The sequence below is a fragment of the Plutella xylostella genome, chromosome 8, assembly GCF_932276165.1.
Source record: "Plutella xylostella chromosome 8, ilPluXylo3.1, whole genome shotgun sequence".
In the NCBI taxonomy this organism is placed as follows: Eukaryota; Metazoa; Arthropoda; class Insecta; order Lepidoptera; family Plutellidae; genus Plutella; species Plutella xylostella.
In genome coordinates this window covers 7,029,393-7,046,251 of record NC_063988.1, presented here as the reverse complement: position 1 = coordinate 7,046,251, position 16,859 = coordinate 7,029,393, and the positions used below count along the sequence as shown (strand labels likewise).

General features: G+C 39.8%; 3 protein-coding genes across 3 annotated transcripts; 1 reads left to right on the top strand and 2 right to left on the bottom strand.

The window, feature by feature from the left end:
• The first annotated feature begins 130 nt into the window (after positions 1-130).
• LOC105387646 lies at positions 131-2,722 on the top strand. Its single transcript, XM_038115450.2, has 7 exons — positions 131-426; positions 796-966; positions 1,055-1,125; positions 1,743-1,805; positions 1,921-1,982; positions 2,408-2,601; positions 2,684-2,722. The coding sequence occupies exons 1-7, from the start codon at positions 232-234 to the stop codon at positions 2,720-2,722; spliced, it is 795 nt and encodes a 264-aa protein (XP_037971378.2). The 5' UTR covers positions 131-231.
• LOC105387662 (glycoprotein-N-acetylgalactosamine 3-beta-galactosyltransferase 1-like) lies at positions 2,674-6,444 on the bottom strand. Its single transcript, XM_048622565.1, has 8 exons — positions 6,422-6,444; positions 5,832-6,094; positions 5,719-5,723; positions 5,363-5,550; positions 4,966-5,065; positions 4,426-4,552; positions 3,856-4,019; positions 2,674-3,564 (listed from the first exon to the last, which is right to left on the bottom strand). The coding sequence occupies exons 1-8, from the start codon at positions 6,442-6,444 to the stop codon at positions 3,184-3,186; spliced, it is 1,251 nt and encodes a 416-aa protein (XP_048478522.1). The 3' UTR covers positions 2,674-3,183.
• A 1,245-nt stretch (positions 6,445-7,689) lies between these two features.
• LOC105387645 (rac GTPase-activating protein 1) lies at positions 7,690-16,812 on the bottom strand. Its single transcript, XM_048622362.1, has 14 exons — positions 16,545-16,812; positions 15,993-16,195; positions 15,520-15,673; positions 14,997-15,157; positions 14,040-14,141; positions 13,517-13,631; positions 12,762-12,927; positions 12,278-12,398; positions 11,558-11,713; positions 10,346-10,487; positions 9,916-10,024; positions 9,530-9,659; positions 8,965-9,089; positions 7,690-8,623 (listed from the first exon to the last, which is right to left on the bottom strand). Exons 1-14 carry the CDS (start codon positions 16,681-16,683, stop codon positions 8,590-8,592), a joined length of 1,857 nt encoding a protein of 618 aa, XP_048478319.1. The 5' UTR covers positions 16,684-16,812; the 3' UTR covers positions 7,690-8,589.
• Positions 16,813-16,859: the final 47 nt, after the last annotated feature.

Genomic DNA, 16,859 nt, shown 5'->3' with positions numbered 1-16,859 from the left:
AAATAATACCAAAAAATACGATTATTCTGACGTTGAAGTTCATCGTGTACGTCATTGAAACTTGACATGTTAAAAGAAGTATTCTGTGGCACCGGATTGTCACCTGTCAAGTGTACTGTCAAACACAGACTCAACCGCTTATTTTCGGTCTCATTGACCATTGTTTATGTTTTGCTAGTCGTTTTCCTTTTAGTTTTATTGTAGGAGATAAGAGAATAATAGTATTTTAAAATGCGCGGTACTGTGACCACTCGTCAACTGAAACTACTCCTTGATTTCATGGAACAACACCGAGAGTTGGCGCTTGGGCGAGTGCGAGGCAAAGAGGGGAACGCTGCAACCCAGCGCCTCTGGAGGAAATTGTCCATAATTTTGAACGCTGCTGAGCCTAACGGGTCCGACAGAACACCTCTGGCCTGGCGAACAGTATGTTATGTGTATCATATATATTTTTCATATATATAGACCATCAGTCCATCACACTTCAACTTTTAATGGGGCTGATGGTGGCTTCTCTGGCTTGAAGATATATATAAGATATTATATTATTATAAAACTTAGACTAAAGATGGTTCTGGTTCAGAACTGGTTAAAGTCTGATATTTCATACAAATCAGTAGTCTAATACAAGAACTATCTTCTTATGTTTTAGAATAAGGGGGAATGTGTTATAATGTTGGAGAGTTTTCATGACATTAGTACTCAGCAGCCCTCCAAAAATACAAATTAAAGATGCTTCTTGTTTTCTATAGGCAATACTTGTTTAACCTTAATATCTGATTTCTTAACTTTCAGTACTTCAAGCAATATAAGAGTAGAGTAAGAAACAAATACCACAGTTCCAAGCAAGGGGTAAACTCTGATAAAATAAATATTACCCCTTTAGAACAGAAGCTCATTGCAATAGTAGGTGAATCTACTTTGACACAGCCTGCAAGAGACAGTTCTATATTTACTTATGATGATGTATGTATCAAACCCAAGTTTATAATTTATTTACATTTATATGGTTTAATTTAGCTATATTTTAATTTCGGTTTTATATTGTTTTTAGGCAGATAATGGTGTTGTCACTGATGGTGAAGAAAATGGAATATTTGAACAGAAGATAAAGAAAGATTTAGAGTAAGTTTAATTTATTTATTTATTTAGGTAATTATAGGTAAAATACATAAGAAAAAACAAGCTTAAAGATACTACAATAATCCTCGCAGGATTGTGCGCAGCACCTTCATGTGTCTTGTGCTTGCGAGTCAGTTCCGACTACCCCTTCATGGATTACAGTCATGAGCATAATATGTTTGTATGTATGAGTACTCTTACTAAATAATGTTACACAAAGAAATTGTGCAAAAGAGAGTGATGCCCGGTATTATTGATGTCCTGTGTAAATTTACAACTAGTATACTTATACTATTTCAATATTTTTTTTGGAATGTTTTAGTGCCACAGAGAAATTGAATCAAGAAAAAAGTAAAGAATACCGTAGGCAATATATCTATAAATATCACATTATGTAGTTAAAAGGCAGTATCTACATTTAATTTAATAAGGAAAGCTACTCCACTAAATTTTTTTCATAAATTAGGGTTCAAATTATTATGGAAGTTATGCATATATGCATGGTAAGCTAGTACAATAATTATAAAACAAGCCTTGAATAAAACTGTACCCATGTGTATCCTCAAATCTCTTACTATTGTATCTAAAGTATACTATGTAAGCAAATCTGTTTTTTGCAGTAGCGACAAAGAGGAAGAGGTGCCACAGGAACAATCAGAAGAAAGTGATGCAAATGAACAAACGTAAGTTGACGTTTTTTTTATTCCTATTACTGCATTAAATTTTATACAACATAATATTTACATGATTATATGTTCGTAAAGTATACTAATACTAAACTTGAAGTATTACTTTCAGGGAGAATACGGAAAGGCCAGCTAAACGACGCCGTCGTAACGACCACTCGCCTTCACCTCAAGGTATTCTACACTTCTAATTTTAGATATACCTAATCATCAAAACAAGCTTGCCCAAATGCTTAGCGATCCACCTAAGACCAGACGCCTGAAGAGGCTGCACACATGGGATAACCTATAAAAAGGGGAAGCAAATAATAAAGGGTGCCTGACAATGGGAGGGCTACCTTACCAAGCCAAACTCTCTCAACACAACTGCTCATAGTACACGTACTGATTGCATGCATGCAAAATCATAAAAAAAAGATATACCTAATACTACTCTAATATTATAAAGTGTTTTTTCCAAAAATGATGTATATAAATATGTAATTTAACAATTATTTGTGCATAGACATAATATTACTCTACCACCGTTTCACAAAATCTCTGTCACTAACGAGAAGAAATGGCAAAAAAAAATCCTTAAGCATCTATTCAAATTTCAGCAAACACCCGCGTGCAAGACGTTGGGCAACGGTTGGCCTGCATCGAGATGGCCCGGCTCGAAGTGGAGAAGGAACAGTTGATAGCGATAAACAGACAAGCGGACGCGACGAACCGACAGGCGGCGGCGCTGGAGCGGCTCGCGGCTCTGATCTCGAGAGCCGTGGATGTGTATGCGGCTAGCGCACTACGATCTGTATGTATTTTCCTGATTATGCATGAAAAACAATGCATTTTTGTACCATTTCGACATGATTTAATTTCTTAATTTGTTTTAGAATCCAAATACGTCAAGCGACAGAGACTACAGAGACTAACTACCTACTAAATGAGAATTTGGCTCTAAGGTTTGGCCGTTCTAAGGTGGTATAAATGTCGCAGTATACCTATCACCTCGTAGTCGATGCCTGGCTCTAAGGCTGCGTTATTCAGATATTTGTGAGATGTTACTATACAAATTTAATAATTAGGTACTTACTTTAACTTTAACCCTTCCAATTGTTTTTAATATTATGTTGTTATAAGAACTTATGATTTATGTTTTTGATCTATGTAAGAATGAGAAGGAATAAAATATGAATTTAATCTATAAAAAACCGGTAAAATATTTTTGTTCTTCGGTTATCCAACAGTTTTGACGATGCGGACGAAGGTTCACTTTTAGTGAATAAAATAAAACATTTATAAAATAATCAAACATTTTTAATGCATAATTTCCTATTTATAGTTAAGGGCGAACTCAAATCATTGTTACGTAACAGCAATGGTTTCTGTTATTTCAAAGATACCTTATTTTAAACGGCTTTGCAGTTTTGGCTGACTTAGCTTTCACAGTCGTCTTCTGTAACTTATTCCTTGCCTTATGAATCCTAAACGCACTTCTATCCAGTTTTTCATTGTTCTTACTATCTTCATCTCTATTCTCAAATACCATGCGTGTCTTGGCTTTCTCCAGCTTCTTTGACAGGGGTGTACTAGTGTTAAGTAGTCCGTAGCGGTCGGTTAGATGTCGCTCATTGTAGTAATATCGATCTGAGGGGTCGTGTATGTAGTTGATGCCGTAGGGTCGTAGGTGGTACAGGAAGTATTCGAGGATGTAGAGCCATTTCGCGTCTACCTTGTGGAAGGAGATTGCGAAGTCTGAACAGCAGTTGATGCCCTGAGAAACAATGAAGAGGTGTTGAGGAAAGTTGGTAAATGGTTGGTTAAGTGAAGTGGGAATTGTGGTTGTGTAATAGGAATATTGACTTTCGTGAAAAGCCACGAAGTTACAAATAGCAAAATAATTCAGACAAAATCGAGTGATGATAAGAGATAAGATTCAGAAAAAACTTAGTTCAGCTGCATGATTGTTGCGCCATTGTTGTCTGAATACGTGAACCGAACTGTAGAGTCAGTCATTATAGTCCACATTCGTCAACCAAACCTACCTTATGGCTTAATGGCTTACCTCCTTAGCCTTATAATAGGTGTGTTTCCAGTACGGGCTGCTAGTGACGCCGTACGTGGTATTCGGGAACATGTTGGCGATCGCGGGGAATGTGAAGAAGCGGCCGCGTCCGTACGAGTCCCGCGAGTCCATGGCCCGCACGCCCACGTTGGATAGGCAGTAGCCTGCGGATAGGGAGGTTTGGCGTTAGAACGAAAGTGTTACGTTTTCTTGCATGCATAGGTGCATATAATATGTGGAGCCAATAGTGAAAGTCATCATGAAACTTTCTGCGCAAATGTACCTAAGCGAGAAAAGTTTCCTTTTACATAAATAGAAAAATGTGTACTAAATGTTGCCTGCGGATTGTAAGTTTAAGACTAGTGTAATTAATGTAATAATGAATTTCTAAGATCATGAAACCATTTAAAGTTAGTTTCACAATGTATTTAAATGCAGCATACTGCATACCTATATTAATAATGTCTTATATTAATATAGGTATGCCACATATCAGAATCCTGTACTTGTCTACTACTGTGTACTAGTGTAATGAATGTAATAATGCATTTCAGAGTCCATGAAACTTGCCCATTTCCACGTCCTCCAAGCCCAATGGCTGCTGGTTACATAGGTCGGGCGAAGGGTACGCTTCTAGGGCGAACTTCTTTAGCGCCCCCTTACTGAGCACGTAGCCCGCGCCGCCGCTCATGAAGCCCTGGACAATGGAAACAAGATTGCGAGTTAGAATTTAGTGTTTGTAATAGGATCGCGATGTATAAATTTCTTTGTTTTCCATACGCTTCTAGTCCATTGGTTGTGTGGCTAGGAGACCGCCAACACGAATCATTATCCACTGCTAGACTTTTTAGAATATAAGAAGACTTAGTTGGGCATGGGTTGTCAACATAGAATAACTCCAAAACGTGTATACTCAGTAAACCAAAAAGAGATGACTCAGCTGCAAGTCATTCTGAAAGTTGAAGAACAAAAGATGTTCAGAATTACAAGCTAAGTCCCTTCTATACCGGCGGCTCGGCACTCAGCTTTCTATATACTTTTTAAGACCCTGTGTACAGGGTTATTGGTAAGTAGACCGGACCAATTAATAACCCTGTATATGTTAGTTACCTGTGGAGTGTCGGGCTGGCGCATGCGCTGTCCGAAGTACAGGGGCTCGGAGGAGTTGTAGCTGGACAGCATGAAGCGCAGGTTCTCCACTATCACGTACCTGGAGTGTTTCACAATAAGAAGTAAATACACAGAAATAAGGTTTGTATTACATGAAGGCGGCAAGGAAAATAAAATTGATTTAGCATCCACCACACACAACTTAATACTCAACCCACCTATAATCCAAATCCATACAAATAAATAATAAATCTGTTAATGGTGGCCACACTCTTACTGCCTCGCTTTTCGTAGTAGCATTGAGCCTATGAGGCCTACTTTCTTACTTCCGCCTTATCCCATGCATTACATTCTTAGGAGTAAAACATGCAGTTATACATTTCAATCCCGCACTCACGTGTCGTCCTCTGCCTTCAAGAACCAGTCTGCGTCGTGGTAGTGGTGCTTGTACACGTACATGAAGGCCTCCCGCGTCTTGCCCCAGAGGTAGTCCGGGCCGTCCGTCACGTTCAGCTTTATAGCTGGCAGCCAGCTGTCTGGAATGGTCGAGAAAGTAGGTGTTTTAGTTATTTGTTTTAACTTTTGCTACGCATTGGACCTAATACTGTACCATTTTCTATGTACAGAAGTTTTAGAGATAAAAGCGGGTGTGAAAATATTCGTTGAATAATCAGGATTTACGGTAGTGTAATAAGTGTAATCATAGATTTAGGAGATGCGACGTGACGGTTATTCAGGTCGCTAGCTGGGGACATGAACTAAAATATACAACATAGGGATGAGCCTTATCTATTTTATAAATTTTACCAGTGAACGGCAAACCTTAATTTAAATAGCTCCTCTTACAGAAACAAACCAAAACTAACTGTTCTCAGTGCTCATAAACAGCAGCCTGGTGCAGCGGCGGCCCCACGTGGCGCGCGCGTGCGCGGCGCGGGGCTGGTGCCGGCTCGCGCGCGTCGCCACCCAGCACAGCACGCGAACTGCCCGTGCTAGGTCATCAGCCACTCTATGGTCGATGGATGAGTGGGCGAGTTCAAAGCTCTGGTGGGCTTCGAATGTTTGGTACGCTTGGGATTGTGGCGGCGGTGTCGGTGTCGGTGGCTTTGGTCTGAACCTGCGGATTTTTCTAACACATTAACCTTTAGTCTGCGGGTACGAAACTTTCGACGGGCGGAACGACGATGTCGAAGTAATCAAATGCAATAAAAACATGCACTGGTGGTGGTGGCGCGGAGTAACGAGAACAAACTAGTTTGGTCTCGCCGCTCGCGCGGTTACAACAATAGTATTGCTTTTCTATCGTTTGCTCCGCCCGCCGTCGCTCAGGCCGTTGCAAATTTCGTACCCGCAGACTTATTTACATTGCGTTACAATTTAAAACGACAGAAGTTCAAGAAAACATAATAAATAAACAAATTTCGTTGAATAAAACCAGCAAAAATATATTACTTACCTAGTCCTTGGTGCTTTCAACATACGGGCCTTAGAGATATTAATTGTTTGTAGAAGTAACACAAATAACACACTAAACCACAATTTTCTTACAACCATCGTAAATAATTTAAATATTTTATCTTATTTCCGTCTCACATAGTTAAATGTATCAATAAACGATTAGGTATTAGCAATAAGTACCTCAATGTACAATACGTGGTACGGCTGAACTAAAATAATCCTCACATCAATTTTAGTTTATATTCATTCATTGATTTAATCATCATCGATTCATCACACTAATATTGTTTATACACCAATATTTTTCTAAATATAAACAAAGTATCATAACAAAATCTGTGATCATGATCATAATTACTACAATAGCTTTGATGAGTTTATTATGTACAGATTTGGGTGTTGACTTCATTTGATTTCAATATGAACAAATATTGGATTGAAGATCCATATAGGTACATTATAATACCTATAATAAGTAGTGATATTAAAGAAACAAAAGCTTGAATTAGCAACAAAGACATATTTTATTTCAACATAGTCAATTATTATAAAGTATAAAATAATCAGTAATACTAATTTATAAGTATCACATTGGGAATAATGACTTATACAGCTGCTTATATTGCCGCAATGAACTATCAGATCTAATATGTATTAAGTAAATTAAGATATAAAAGTATTAAAGAAACGAAGAACATAAACTTTACAATACAATGTTTGATGGAGATGAAAATTTCGAAAACTTGTTGGAATCCATATCATTAGTGGTATCGAAAAAATGACTTAGATGTTCTTATTTCCATCCCCACCACAGTAAATTGCAAAGCCTGCTGTCTTCTTAAACAAATGACAGATGTGTGTTGTTTAAAGTAACTTTAAGACTATATTTAAGAACTCAGAACCTAATATTATAATTAATTTAATAACTTAACATATCTCTTAAAAAACTTAGTCATAATGACTAAGGCCACGTGATTAGTCTGTGATGTCAAAAAACTAAATAATACAATGTAGAAAAGTAAAAGCTAAATTATAACAAAACTTATTTCTATACTTCTGTGTCAAGACTTTGGCAAAAAGATAACACAGCTAATTCAAAATATATAGGTACAAAAACTTCTGTCAAGAAAAACGGAAAATTAATAAAAAAATGGGCAGTAACAAAATCGTAATACTGATTTTTATGAATACGAAACTTCAAACTCTTCTCCCCATTTTTTATCACTATCAAATGCAAAATTGGTACGGTTAGTTCAATGTTAACTATATCTAGTGCGCAACGATCTAAATAAAATAGAGTGAGCAAATACTTAGTGTCTCACAAATATTAGTAAGAAAGAGGAAACAATCTAAATCTAATATTAAAAAAGTAATTCTAACTCCAAGTCTGTTGTAAAATCTTGGCTCATAATTCATTCCTAACGTTACTTATTTATTTTATATTTTGCCTACGATCGTTGCTGGAGCGTGTATATTCAATATACATACTTTACATACATGTTTATATACATAAAAAAACAGGACAAGGTTAGGCGGCGCTGTGACGTCTCGCGTGGGCAACGGAAGAAACTTGCGATTATTTAACTATAGTAATTTGTACATTTTGCCACCTTATTAAGTGTAGTTACAGTTGACTTTAGGATATAAGGTGCTTAACATAGATAGCTGCAGCTAGTTGACTGAACTTTAGTTGTACCCTTCGTTTAAGTTGTGATAGTTTATACAGACGAATTTGACTCTTTTTAGGGGCTTATCTGAGACTGAGTTAGCTATCAAAATTAAAATAGGGTAAGTACAAGTGAAATTAGAAAATGTTATGTTAAGTTACTAATAGTAATAAAGGCATAATAATATGAAATAATGTTCTTATCGGACTACCCAGCCACCAGGAGAATGCATGGAATTAACTGACAAAATCTGCATAGAAAATCTATCTTTCAACACTTCAGTTCAAATAATATTATCATGTTTTGTTTATGCTAATGTTTATTGCCGGTAGCAAAAATACTTAATAACTATGAACTTAACTAAATTATCATAATTTTTAGTCCAAGGATTACAAAGTAATAAATATACAAAAAATGGTTAACAAAACAGTTCACTTACACGAACAAACTGAAAAACTAAATTTACCTCCTCTTTTTAAGATTAACTATGTTAGTGTCATCATTGGAAATAGTTCCGTTTCTTTCTGGATACCCTGAAAGAAAAAGTAATAATAGTTTTAAGTAATTCCTACTTATAAAAAATAATATTATGGGAAAATTTAAATAATATCTAATCACAACAAAGTTATTGGAGGTCTAAAATGGCCTAAACTGCTATGATAGAAGGATGGTACAGCCAACGTGCCCCTAGTTTTTTAAAGTATGTGGCGTCTTTGACAACAATTACATAATTATGGATTCAATTATATCGAAGGGCTTTTACAAACTCTTACATCAAATCGCATAGGCGAGTGCGAGTCAGAGAGAACTGCTAACAACTACCGCAATTTAAGACCAGCGTTTTTATTGGAGCGGTATATAATAGTGTACTTACCCAGTATCGGCTGGAGAGAAGAAGAACCCCCTGGGCTTGTGCGAGAGGCGCTGGGGCGAGGCGTCGCCGGGGCACGCCCACTGCGCCCAGTAGTCCTCGGGCAGCCGGAGCAGCAGCTGCATCACCTGCGGGGACATGGGACAGTTAGTTGACTGTTTACTGTATAGTGTGCATCAAGTGGAGGTACATGTGACAGTGACTGTAAAGTGAAGGTGAGTTGTGAAAACTTGTTGCGATTGGTGGGGAAAGACAAATTATGAAGAGTTTCATTTGGTACAAAAGTATTGAAAGTAAGTTGTGTCGACAGGAGAAGATACAGCACGCAATTCTAAACAACAATGATGTACTTAAAAATTTGCAGAGCATAATAAGCATAAGAGCATTTTTTTAACATCATTTTGTGTTAAAAAAAAACGTTGTACGAATACCTGAGAGTGCCTTGAATCCTCTTTTTACTTATGAGATTCTCTTTCTACGAATTTTTACAAGTTATTAGAATAAAAGTAAGTAGTTAATTATAAACCACGTAGGTTTACATCACCTATATCAGCTAAGATCAACTCACACTGAACATCTGCGCGGTGGCGTTGTACATCTCGGCGGCCTGCGTCATGAGGCCGAAGCCGAGGATGGTGGGCCCGAAAATCTTCGCCAGGTTGTCGATGCCCATCTCGCACTCGGGGCTCTCCGCCACCCTGGGAACATAACAGAATAAATATTAGTTTATAGTAGCTATAGCAGAAACAAATAATTTTAATACGGCTTTTTTAAAAAGATCGATATTTATGGAATCTCATATTATTTTATCCGCAGGGGATGAATGTTCGCTAAGAAATATTTGTGCAACAGTGGGCGAATATTAGCGCCAACTTGTCTTTTTTCTCAACTAGATGCACCACGACCGCCGTCGCGTCGCTCTCTGTCGCTCGTTGTCGCTCGACTAGTACTCACTTGTGCAGATGCAGCATGAGCAGCGCCAGCGTGTCGCGGTTGGGCGGCGGCAGCTGGCTCACCGCCTGCACCACGGCCGCCGTCGCGTCGCTCGGGTCGCTTATTGTCGCTGAAATAAGATACCGCATATTTTAGTAATGATTAAAATGTGCAAGAGAAGATGACACTACCATCAAAATGCCAGCAAGTTACTCTCTGGCTCCATCACTCTCTCAATGGGTGTGCGACAAGACAGTAGATTGATAGGCGCAGGCCTGAATGCTTTACATACGAATGCCTTCCAGCAGCTTCCAGCATGGATGAAAACACTAGTCCTTAGGAACACAAATATTAGGTGCAATACCTGGGGATCGAACCTGCCACCTCTCAGTCTTGAAGCAGACCTTCTCCCTCTACACCACATATGCAGCTAGCATTGCTTCTAAATTACCAGTATGCATGAAGTCGGCCCACAGCGCGTGGCTGACGAGCGGCTCGCGCAGGCAGCGCAGGAAGTCCTTGATGCAGCCGCACAGCACGTGCACGTCCTCCGTCGACAGCTGGGGCGAGCCGCAGCCGCGCAGGAAACGCTCCTGGGGGGCAAAGGAAAGGTAACTTGGATTTTATAACATCAAAATACATTTTTTTTCGTGGAAATTCTGGGATAAAATGCAGCATTTATGTTAATCCAAGATGTCAGCTTATCCAGCCCATTCCGGTAGGAATAACAATCTTCTACATTCCAAACTATCAGGTTTATCATATCAGTAGGATGACAGATCTTTCGGAGAGCGCTATTGTAGGTCTAGGCTCCGCCTAATGCTCCATGCCAATGACAGCTTGCATTGAGTGTTAAATTTTAGGTGGCCAACTCAATTATATGCTTCATGCTCATCATCATGTTCGCTTCATGAGATAAACAGCGTTTACGCTAAAAACTAACATTTAACTCAGTAACAAGCCACAAACCTTCAATCGCTTAACATCCTTCTCCACAGCACTGATCCTGTATATCCCTCGCTCGGTCAGCCCTCGCTTCTCCACCTCGTTGATGCAGTGCACGAGCACGCTTAGATAATGTAGTATCAAAGCTTTCGCATCATAAGCAGCCTCAATTCAGACAACAAACATATTTAAAGTCAGGAACAAGACACAAACCTTCAATCGTTTAACATCCTTCTCCACGGCTCGAATGTAGTATCAAAGCTTTCGCATCATAAACAGCGTCAATGCAGACAACGACCACTTAAAGTCACTAACAAGGCACAAACCTTCAATCGCTTAACATCCTTCTCCACGGCGCTGATCCTGTATATCCCGCGCTCGGTCAGCCCTCGCTTCTCCACTTCGTTGATGCAGTGCACGAACACGCTTAGATAATGTAGTATCAAAGCTTTCGCATCATAAGCAGCGTCAATTCAGACAACGAACGTATTTAAAGTCAGTAACAAGCTAACGAGACACAAACCTTCAATCGCTTAACATCCTTCTCCACGGCGCTGATCCTGTATCCCGCGCTCGGTCAGCCCTCGCTTCTCCACTTCGTTGATGCAGTGCACGAACACGCTTAGATAATGTAGTATCAAAGCTTTCGCATCATAAGCAGCGTCAATTCAGACAACGAACGTATTTAAAGTCAGTAACAAGCTAATGAGACACAAACCTTCAATCGCTTAACATCCTTCTCCACGGCGCTGATCCTGTATATCCCTCGCTCGGTCAGCCCTCGCTTCTCCACCTCGTTGATGCAGTGCACGAGTAGAGCAGGCACCATCGGCGGCGTGGACGGCGCGAAGTCCGCGATACTGCCGCCGTCTTGCTGGAATGAGAAGTTACTTTTATTGTAAGGTTTATTAGGTCTGGATGGGTTCATTTGCTATAAGGACACTGACAAATCGAAGTCATGCATCATAGTATGCCGCCGTCTTTGTAATGAAAAGTGACTCTATTCCAAAGTGTCGAGTCTACTTTAGAATGGGTTCATTTGTTATATGGGAACTATTGGTGGCGTTGTAGACGTCACGAAGTCGGCTATACTCATAGAAGTACATAAACTAAGCTATAGGTACTCCAGTTGTTATGGTGAAATTTATAAGACTGTTAGGTGAAGTCCTCCAACCTTAGCTGATGGACGCGTGAAAAGCCTGGGTTAATTTTAATAGTACTGCCAAGACTTAAGCTCCCGGCACACTTACGTGTCGTGTCGTGACGTTCGGTTTCATACATTTAGCATAACGTGTCGCAACACGATACGACATACAAATATGTCCCTGACCATATTAAATGAATGAAACTAATATGCTCGCGTCACGACACGACACTACACGACACGTAAATATGTTTCCGTCTTTAGGCTAGGGTTTATAAGTGTGTAATATCTCACGTTGTTCCTGGCGGCGGCGGGCCCGGGCGGCACGCAGGGCAGCGGCAGCAGCGGCCGGCACTCGGGGTGCGTCTGCGCGCGGCACGTCTCGCACTTCACGCCCATCTTCGCGAACTTTATACTGGAAGAAGACAAAGAAATACATCTATTTTATAGTTTTCCATATTTTCAACATGTACATACATAAATCATCTATTATAAATTACTATAAATTTGATGGCTCCGCCTTCAGGTAGGTTCTCACAGCCTCTGATAAAATAGGCCTGGCCGAATCACATCACGCCTGCAGATGCCAGCGCCCTTTGTTGTTGACATTAGGCCACCGCAGGCCATATCGGATGCGACGGTTACCATGGCCTGTCGGTCTATCCTGGCGCGGTCTGACCTGTGAGAAATCAGGCCGTGGGAAGCCTGCTTTCGAGAGCAACAATCCACCAGTAATTGATTGATTAGATAATAATAGTCTCTAAAATAACACACTCACGTCTTCCCACAAGGCCCGCACGTCTCCCGTTTATAAAAGTTCTTGGCTATAAAGTTGTGTTGTCTGTGCCTCGCGCGCGGGGAGTGTCCGTACGAGGCGGCGAGGAGCGACGGCGTGCGCTGGCACGTGGCGGCGCGCGGGGTCTGGTCCGAACCCGTGTCTGTATCTGCGGGGAGGGATTGGGTTAGACATCATTAAAGAATCATCGCTCATTGTTGGATATAGACGCATATCAAGAAGTGCTCTCTCATTAAAACCAAATCAGCAACTGACGCTAATCTGGCACCAATCCTTTCACCATAGTGACACACCTTAATCTGGCTCAATAGTGGTTGTCGCCATTACGATAAGAAAAGACTCGTAGAGCGCTTGCTCACGCTACACTGTGAGTGTAGGCTTTTATCTCAGTAGGTATTGGCAATTAGGTGCTGAGTGATGTATCTGTGCAACGTGAGTACAAATGTACAGCGATAAGCGGAGGCTCGCTTGCAACTCACCTCTGACTACCCCTTCGGGGATTACAGTCGTGAGACTCGTGACCACATACCTATAAGTATGTGAGGTAACTGTTAACTGCCAGTTTCTATATCTCTATCTATCCATAACTGGTAGTTACTTTCATACGATTTTGACATAATCAAAAGTAACAATCTGTCAAAATCGTATGAAAATAACTACCAGTTATAGATAGATAGAGTTATAGAAACTGGCAGTAAGTAGTTACTATGTAGTAATCTAATAATGATTATAGGTACCAGATCTGGGCGGCGCGGTGGGCGTGGCGGCGGCGAACTCCTTCCCGCTGGCGCGGCGCTCGCGCTTCACGGACGCGCGCGGCGGGCACTCGTCGCTGCTCTCCGATATCGGTTGCTGGAAATATTAGAATACATGCTTAGTCATCAGCTTGGGTGAATACTTGACCAGAGCCTTCATTATTTGTTATATTTTAGGAAATTAGTTAGCTGCACCTTCATTTTTATATTCGGTATTAGACAAGAAATATAAACAAGCTTTATATGAAAAAGGCACATGAATAGTCCTTTCATGAGGTTGTATACCTCATGGAATATTTAGTGGTTATGGTGGAATAGTTAATGATATATTTAGGAATAGGTGGGGCAGAGCACATTCTAAAAGTCGAACACTTGATACAACCAAATTATAGCTTGGTAATGTTATCCAAATGAAGATAAACAATATAAATCGGTACAATACAAGGGTGCTCAGCACCCCCTCCCCTTAAGTCAGGGCATAAAAAAACAGTAATGGTGAACTTACGAAGTTGGTGGGCGGCTTGAGGTCGTGCGCGGTGGGCTGCCGCTCCAGCGTGAGCGTGGTGGTGGCGGTGGCCAGCACCTTGCCGCCCTGCAGCTCCACTTGCTGGGAATTACAATATAAATACATAAGTAGGATAAGTACATAAGTTTAGACGTTTTTATCACAATAATACCATCTTACATTTCTATATATGAGAGCTGTAGTGGCGTAACGGACATGCATAGTAGATAAAAGCCTCAGCACCACAGACTACAACGTTAACTAAGCAACGGACTGAGTTTGTAAAAAGAATATCATGATTTTAAAACAAAATTAATTTGAATTTAAAATACAAAGCTATTCCAAACTTATTTTCCATTGGAAATGACTAGTAAAAGCTGCAATTTCATAGTTAAAGACCTATTCATAGATCTATTATTTGAAGTAAAAGAAAGAGGTAGAAAGGAAACCTATATCTACCTAAAACATTTGCTTCAGTCAAAAAATGTTTTTTTTATTCATAATATTGAGATGAATTAATTGATCATGATGTTCTGTTTTAGTTTAGTTGAGCACGAATCCCACTCAGCTCACATTTTATAATCGATTCATTAATACATTTTGAGGGAAGTCTTGTGTCTGTAAATTTAATATATATATTTTTTATAAAGTTAAACATAGTCGAATAAAATTAAAAAGGGCGCGCGCGTGTGTCGTCTTTCGCTTGCGGCAGCCGACTAGATTGGCCACGCAGACGTGGCCGGCGACATGCTGGCGCCTGCGCCGCCCGCGCGCGGAGTGACACAGGCCTGGCTATGGCTCCAACATACTTAAGGAGCGCTAATATTGATATAGCATCCAGCCATTTCCAAATGGATGATATTCATTAGGTATATAGTTATTCTCCTTCAATGTCAAATTTCATGACTACCAGACTGGTGTTTATGATATTACATCCTCACTCTCGCTTTTACTAACCTTAGTAGCAGAGGAAGTAGAAGACCGTCTCTTCTTATTAGCCGGGGCGCTCTCCCGCGCGCTCCAGCCGCCGCGCTGCACCCACGAGCGCCGCGTCGACGCCAGAGACAGGTCCAGGTCGTCCTCAGAACGGGAGTAGGACATCTCGGAGAGCAATGTACCTGGAATTTGGGAAAATAGTTGAGAAAGTGCATAGTTGGAGCCACCCTTAATGATGTCTGTAGTCTGTACAATATTCTTTTACTTTTTTCTTTATTCTTGGAAGTTCAAATAAAATAGTTATAAATTATTGTTTGCATCTGCAATGTTTTTTTAATTATTTTATTATACATAGAATATAATTTTATTATGTATCTAGATTGGTGAACACAATAACATAAATACTCTTACAGGCTTCCCTCCTGCAGGTTAAATTTAATAAAGAAGTAAAGAGATTGAAAATAATTAGTAACATATCGGTAACATGTTCATTTGTTAAATGTATCTTTGAGACAAAATTCTGGTAAAATAAGGGTAAAGTTACCTGTTGAATTAAGCTCTGGAACTTCACTAAGCTTAGCGTTGTGATCATGCTGGCCGTTCCCGTTGAGGAAGGCTAACTTCTGCAGGGTTTCATCGTTAAGTTTAGCTCGGTTGTCATTGAACAGCAGGTCCCGCGCTGTGTCCAGGAGTTTTCTCTGTAAATAAATAAAAATTCAAAGGAATGTGTTAATATCCCATATCCTGTAAGGCCGAAAAAATATATTAAAGGAATTTGTTTCTGTGTTATTTATATCACTTATCCTGTGCATGCCTTACAAAGTATGCATCATTATCATTATCAGCCAACCACATTAACTCCAGGTTTACAGACTGCTCCAATGGATCACCATAACAGTTAACTCTAAGCTGACTTCATCAGCCATCCACTAGTGCCAAAGGTTGCAATCATTCATCAAATAGTCCATTAAGAAAAGATACCAAAATAATACCTACACCATAAACTTACAAACTTACCAACTCATTATACTTTTTCAACACTACATTCCGCTCCCGCTTCTCCCCGTCCAGCAGTTTCCTGACGTGAGCGAACTTGGCCTCCCACTTGGAGAGTGTGCGGAGAGCCTCGTCCAGCTCCGTTTGCAGCCGGGCGGACTCTGCCTCCGCTGCCGCCCACTGACCCCGCACCCATTCCATCTGCTTCACAAATGCTAGGAAACCTGAATGAGGGAAGAGGGTGTCAAGATAAGTAAAGGGGAATAGTAGTAGAACTTATTCTTATAATAGGTAAATGGAAGCTCACACAATTGACACAATACAGTCAAATTTTTTCATATTTTATTATGATTCATGAGAGTTGTTTATTTATTTGCAATTAAGTGAAAATACGCCGAGATGTTTGCATACCAACATAAAATTTAAGCCAGAATAAAGGTATCACTATAAACTATTTTTTTACCTATCTCATCAAGCCATAATGAATGTCAACAAAACTTAGGAAAGAATTTGGAGGTAGGTGGAAATAATTAAAATTACAGATTAAGTAAAAGAGAAAAGCTGATTACTCACATTCTTCCGAATACCCGTCGTTGAGAACATTATTCAAACGATTGATATCATCAAATTGAGCCACCAATGAAAGGGTGACGCTTGGGCCGGAATCCGAGTTTTCTGAACTCATATTGCAACACAATAGCTTTTGTTTCATGAAAATAGGAATAAGTTACACAAATTAAACATAAATAACAAATTTTACTAAAAACACAGCACAAATCTCGGTTACAAATACAAACTCGAAAAATAACGGCCGATCAAGGAGCGTTGAAAGAAAGCTAACCTGTGTGCAATCTGTCATCTGTCACCGTGAGTAAAAAGTAATCTGTG

Coding starts and splice junctions, on each gene's coding strand:
- LOC105387662 (XM_048622565.1), bottom strand. CDS start 6,444: ATGTTGAAAGCACCAAGGACTAG. Junction 5,066..5,362: donor TTGAAGGCAGAGGACGACAC/GTGAGTGCGGGA, acceptor GAAACACTCCAG/GTACGTGATAGTGGAGAACC. Junction 3,565..3,855: donor CCTATTATAAGGCTAAGGAG/GTAAGCCATTAA, acceptor ATTGTTTCTCAG/GGCATCAACTGCTGTTCAGA.
- LOC105387645 (XM_048622362.1), bottom strand. CDS start 16,683: ATGAAACAAAAGCTATTGTGTTGCAATATGAGTTCAGAAAACTCGGAT. Junction 15,158..15,519: donor TCCAGAGCTTAATTCAACAG/GTAACTTTACCC, acceptor CCCAAATTCCAG/GTACATTGCTCTCCGAGATG. Junction 8,624..8,964: donor TTCTCTCCAGCCGATACTGG/GTAAGTACACTA, acceptor TTTTTCTTTCAG/GGTATCCAGAAAGAAACGGA.
- LOC105387646 (XM_038115450.2), top strand. CDS start 232: ATGCGCGGTACTGTGACCACTCGTCAACTGAAACTACTCCTTGATTTC. Junction 427..795: donor CACCTCTGGCCTGGCGAACA/GTATGTTATGTG, acceptor CTTAACTTTCAG/TACTTCAAGCAATATAAGAG. Junction 1,983..2,407: donor CCACTCGCCTTCACCTCAAG/GTATTCTACACT, acceptor TTCAAATTTCAG/CAAACACCCGCGTGCAAGAC.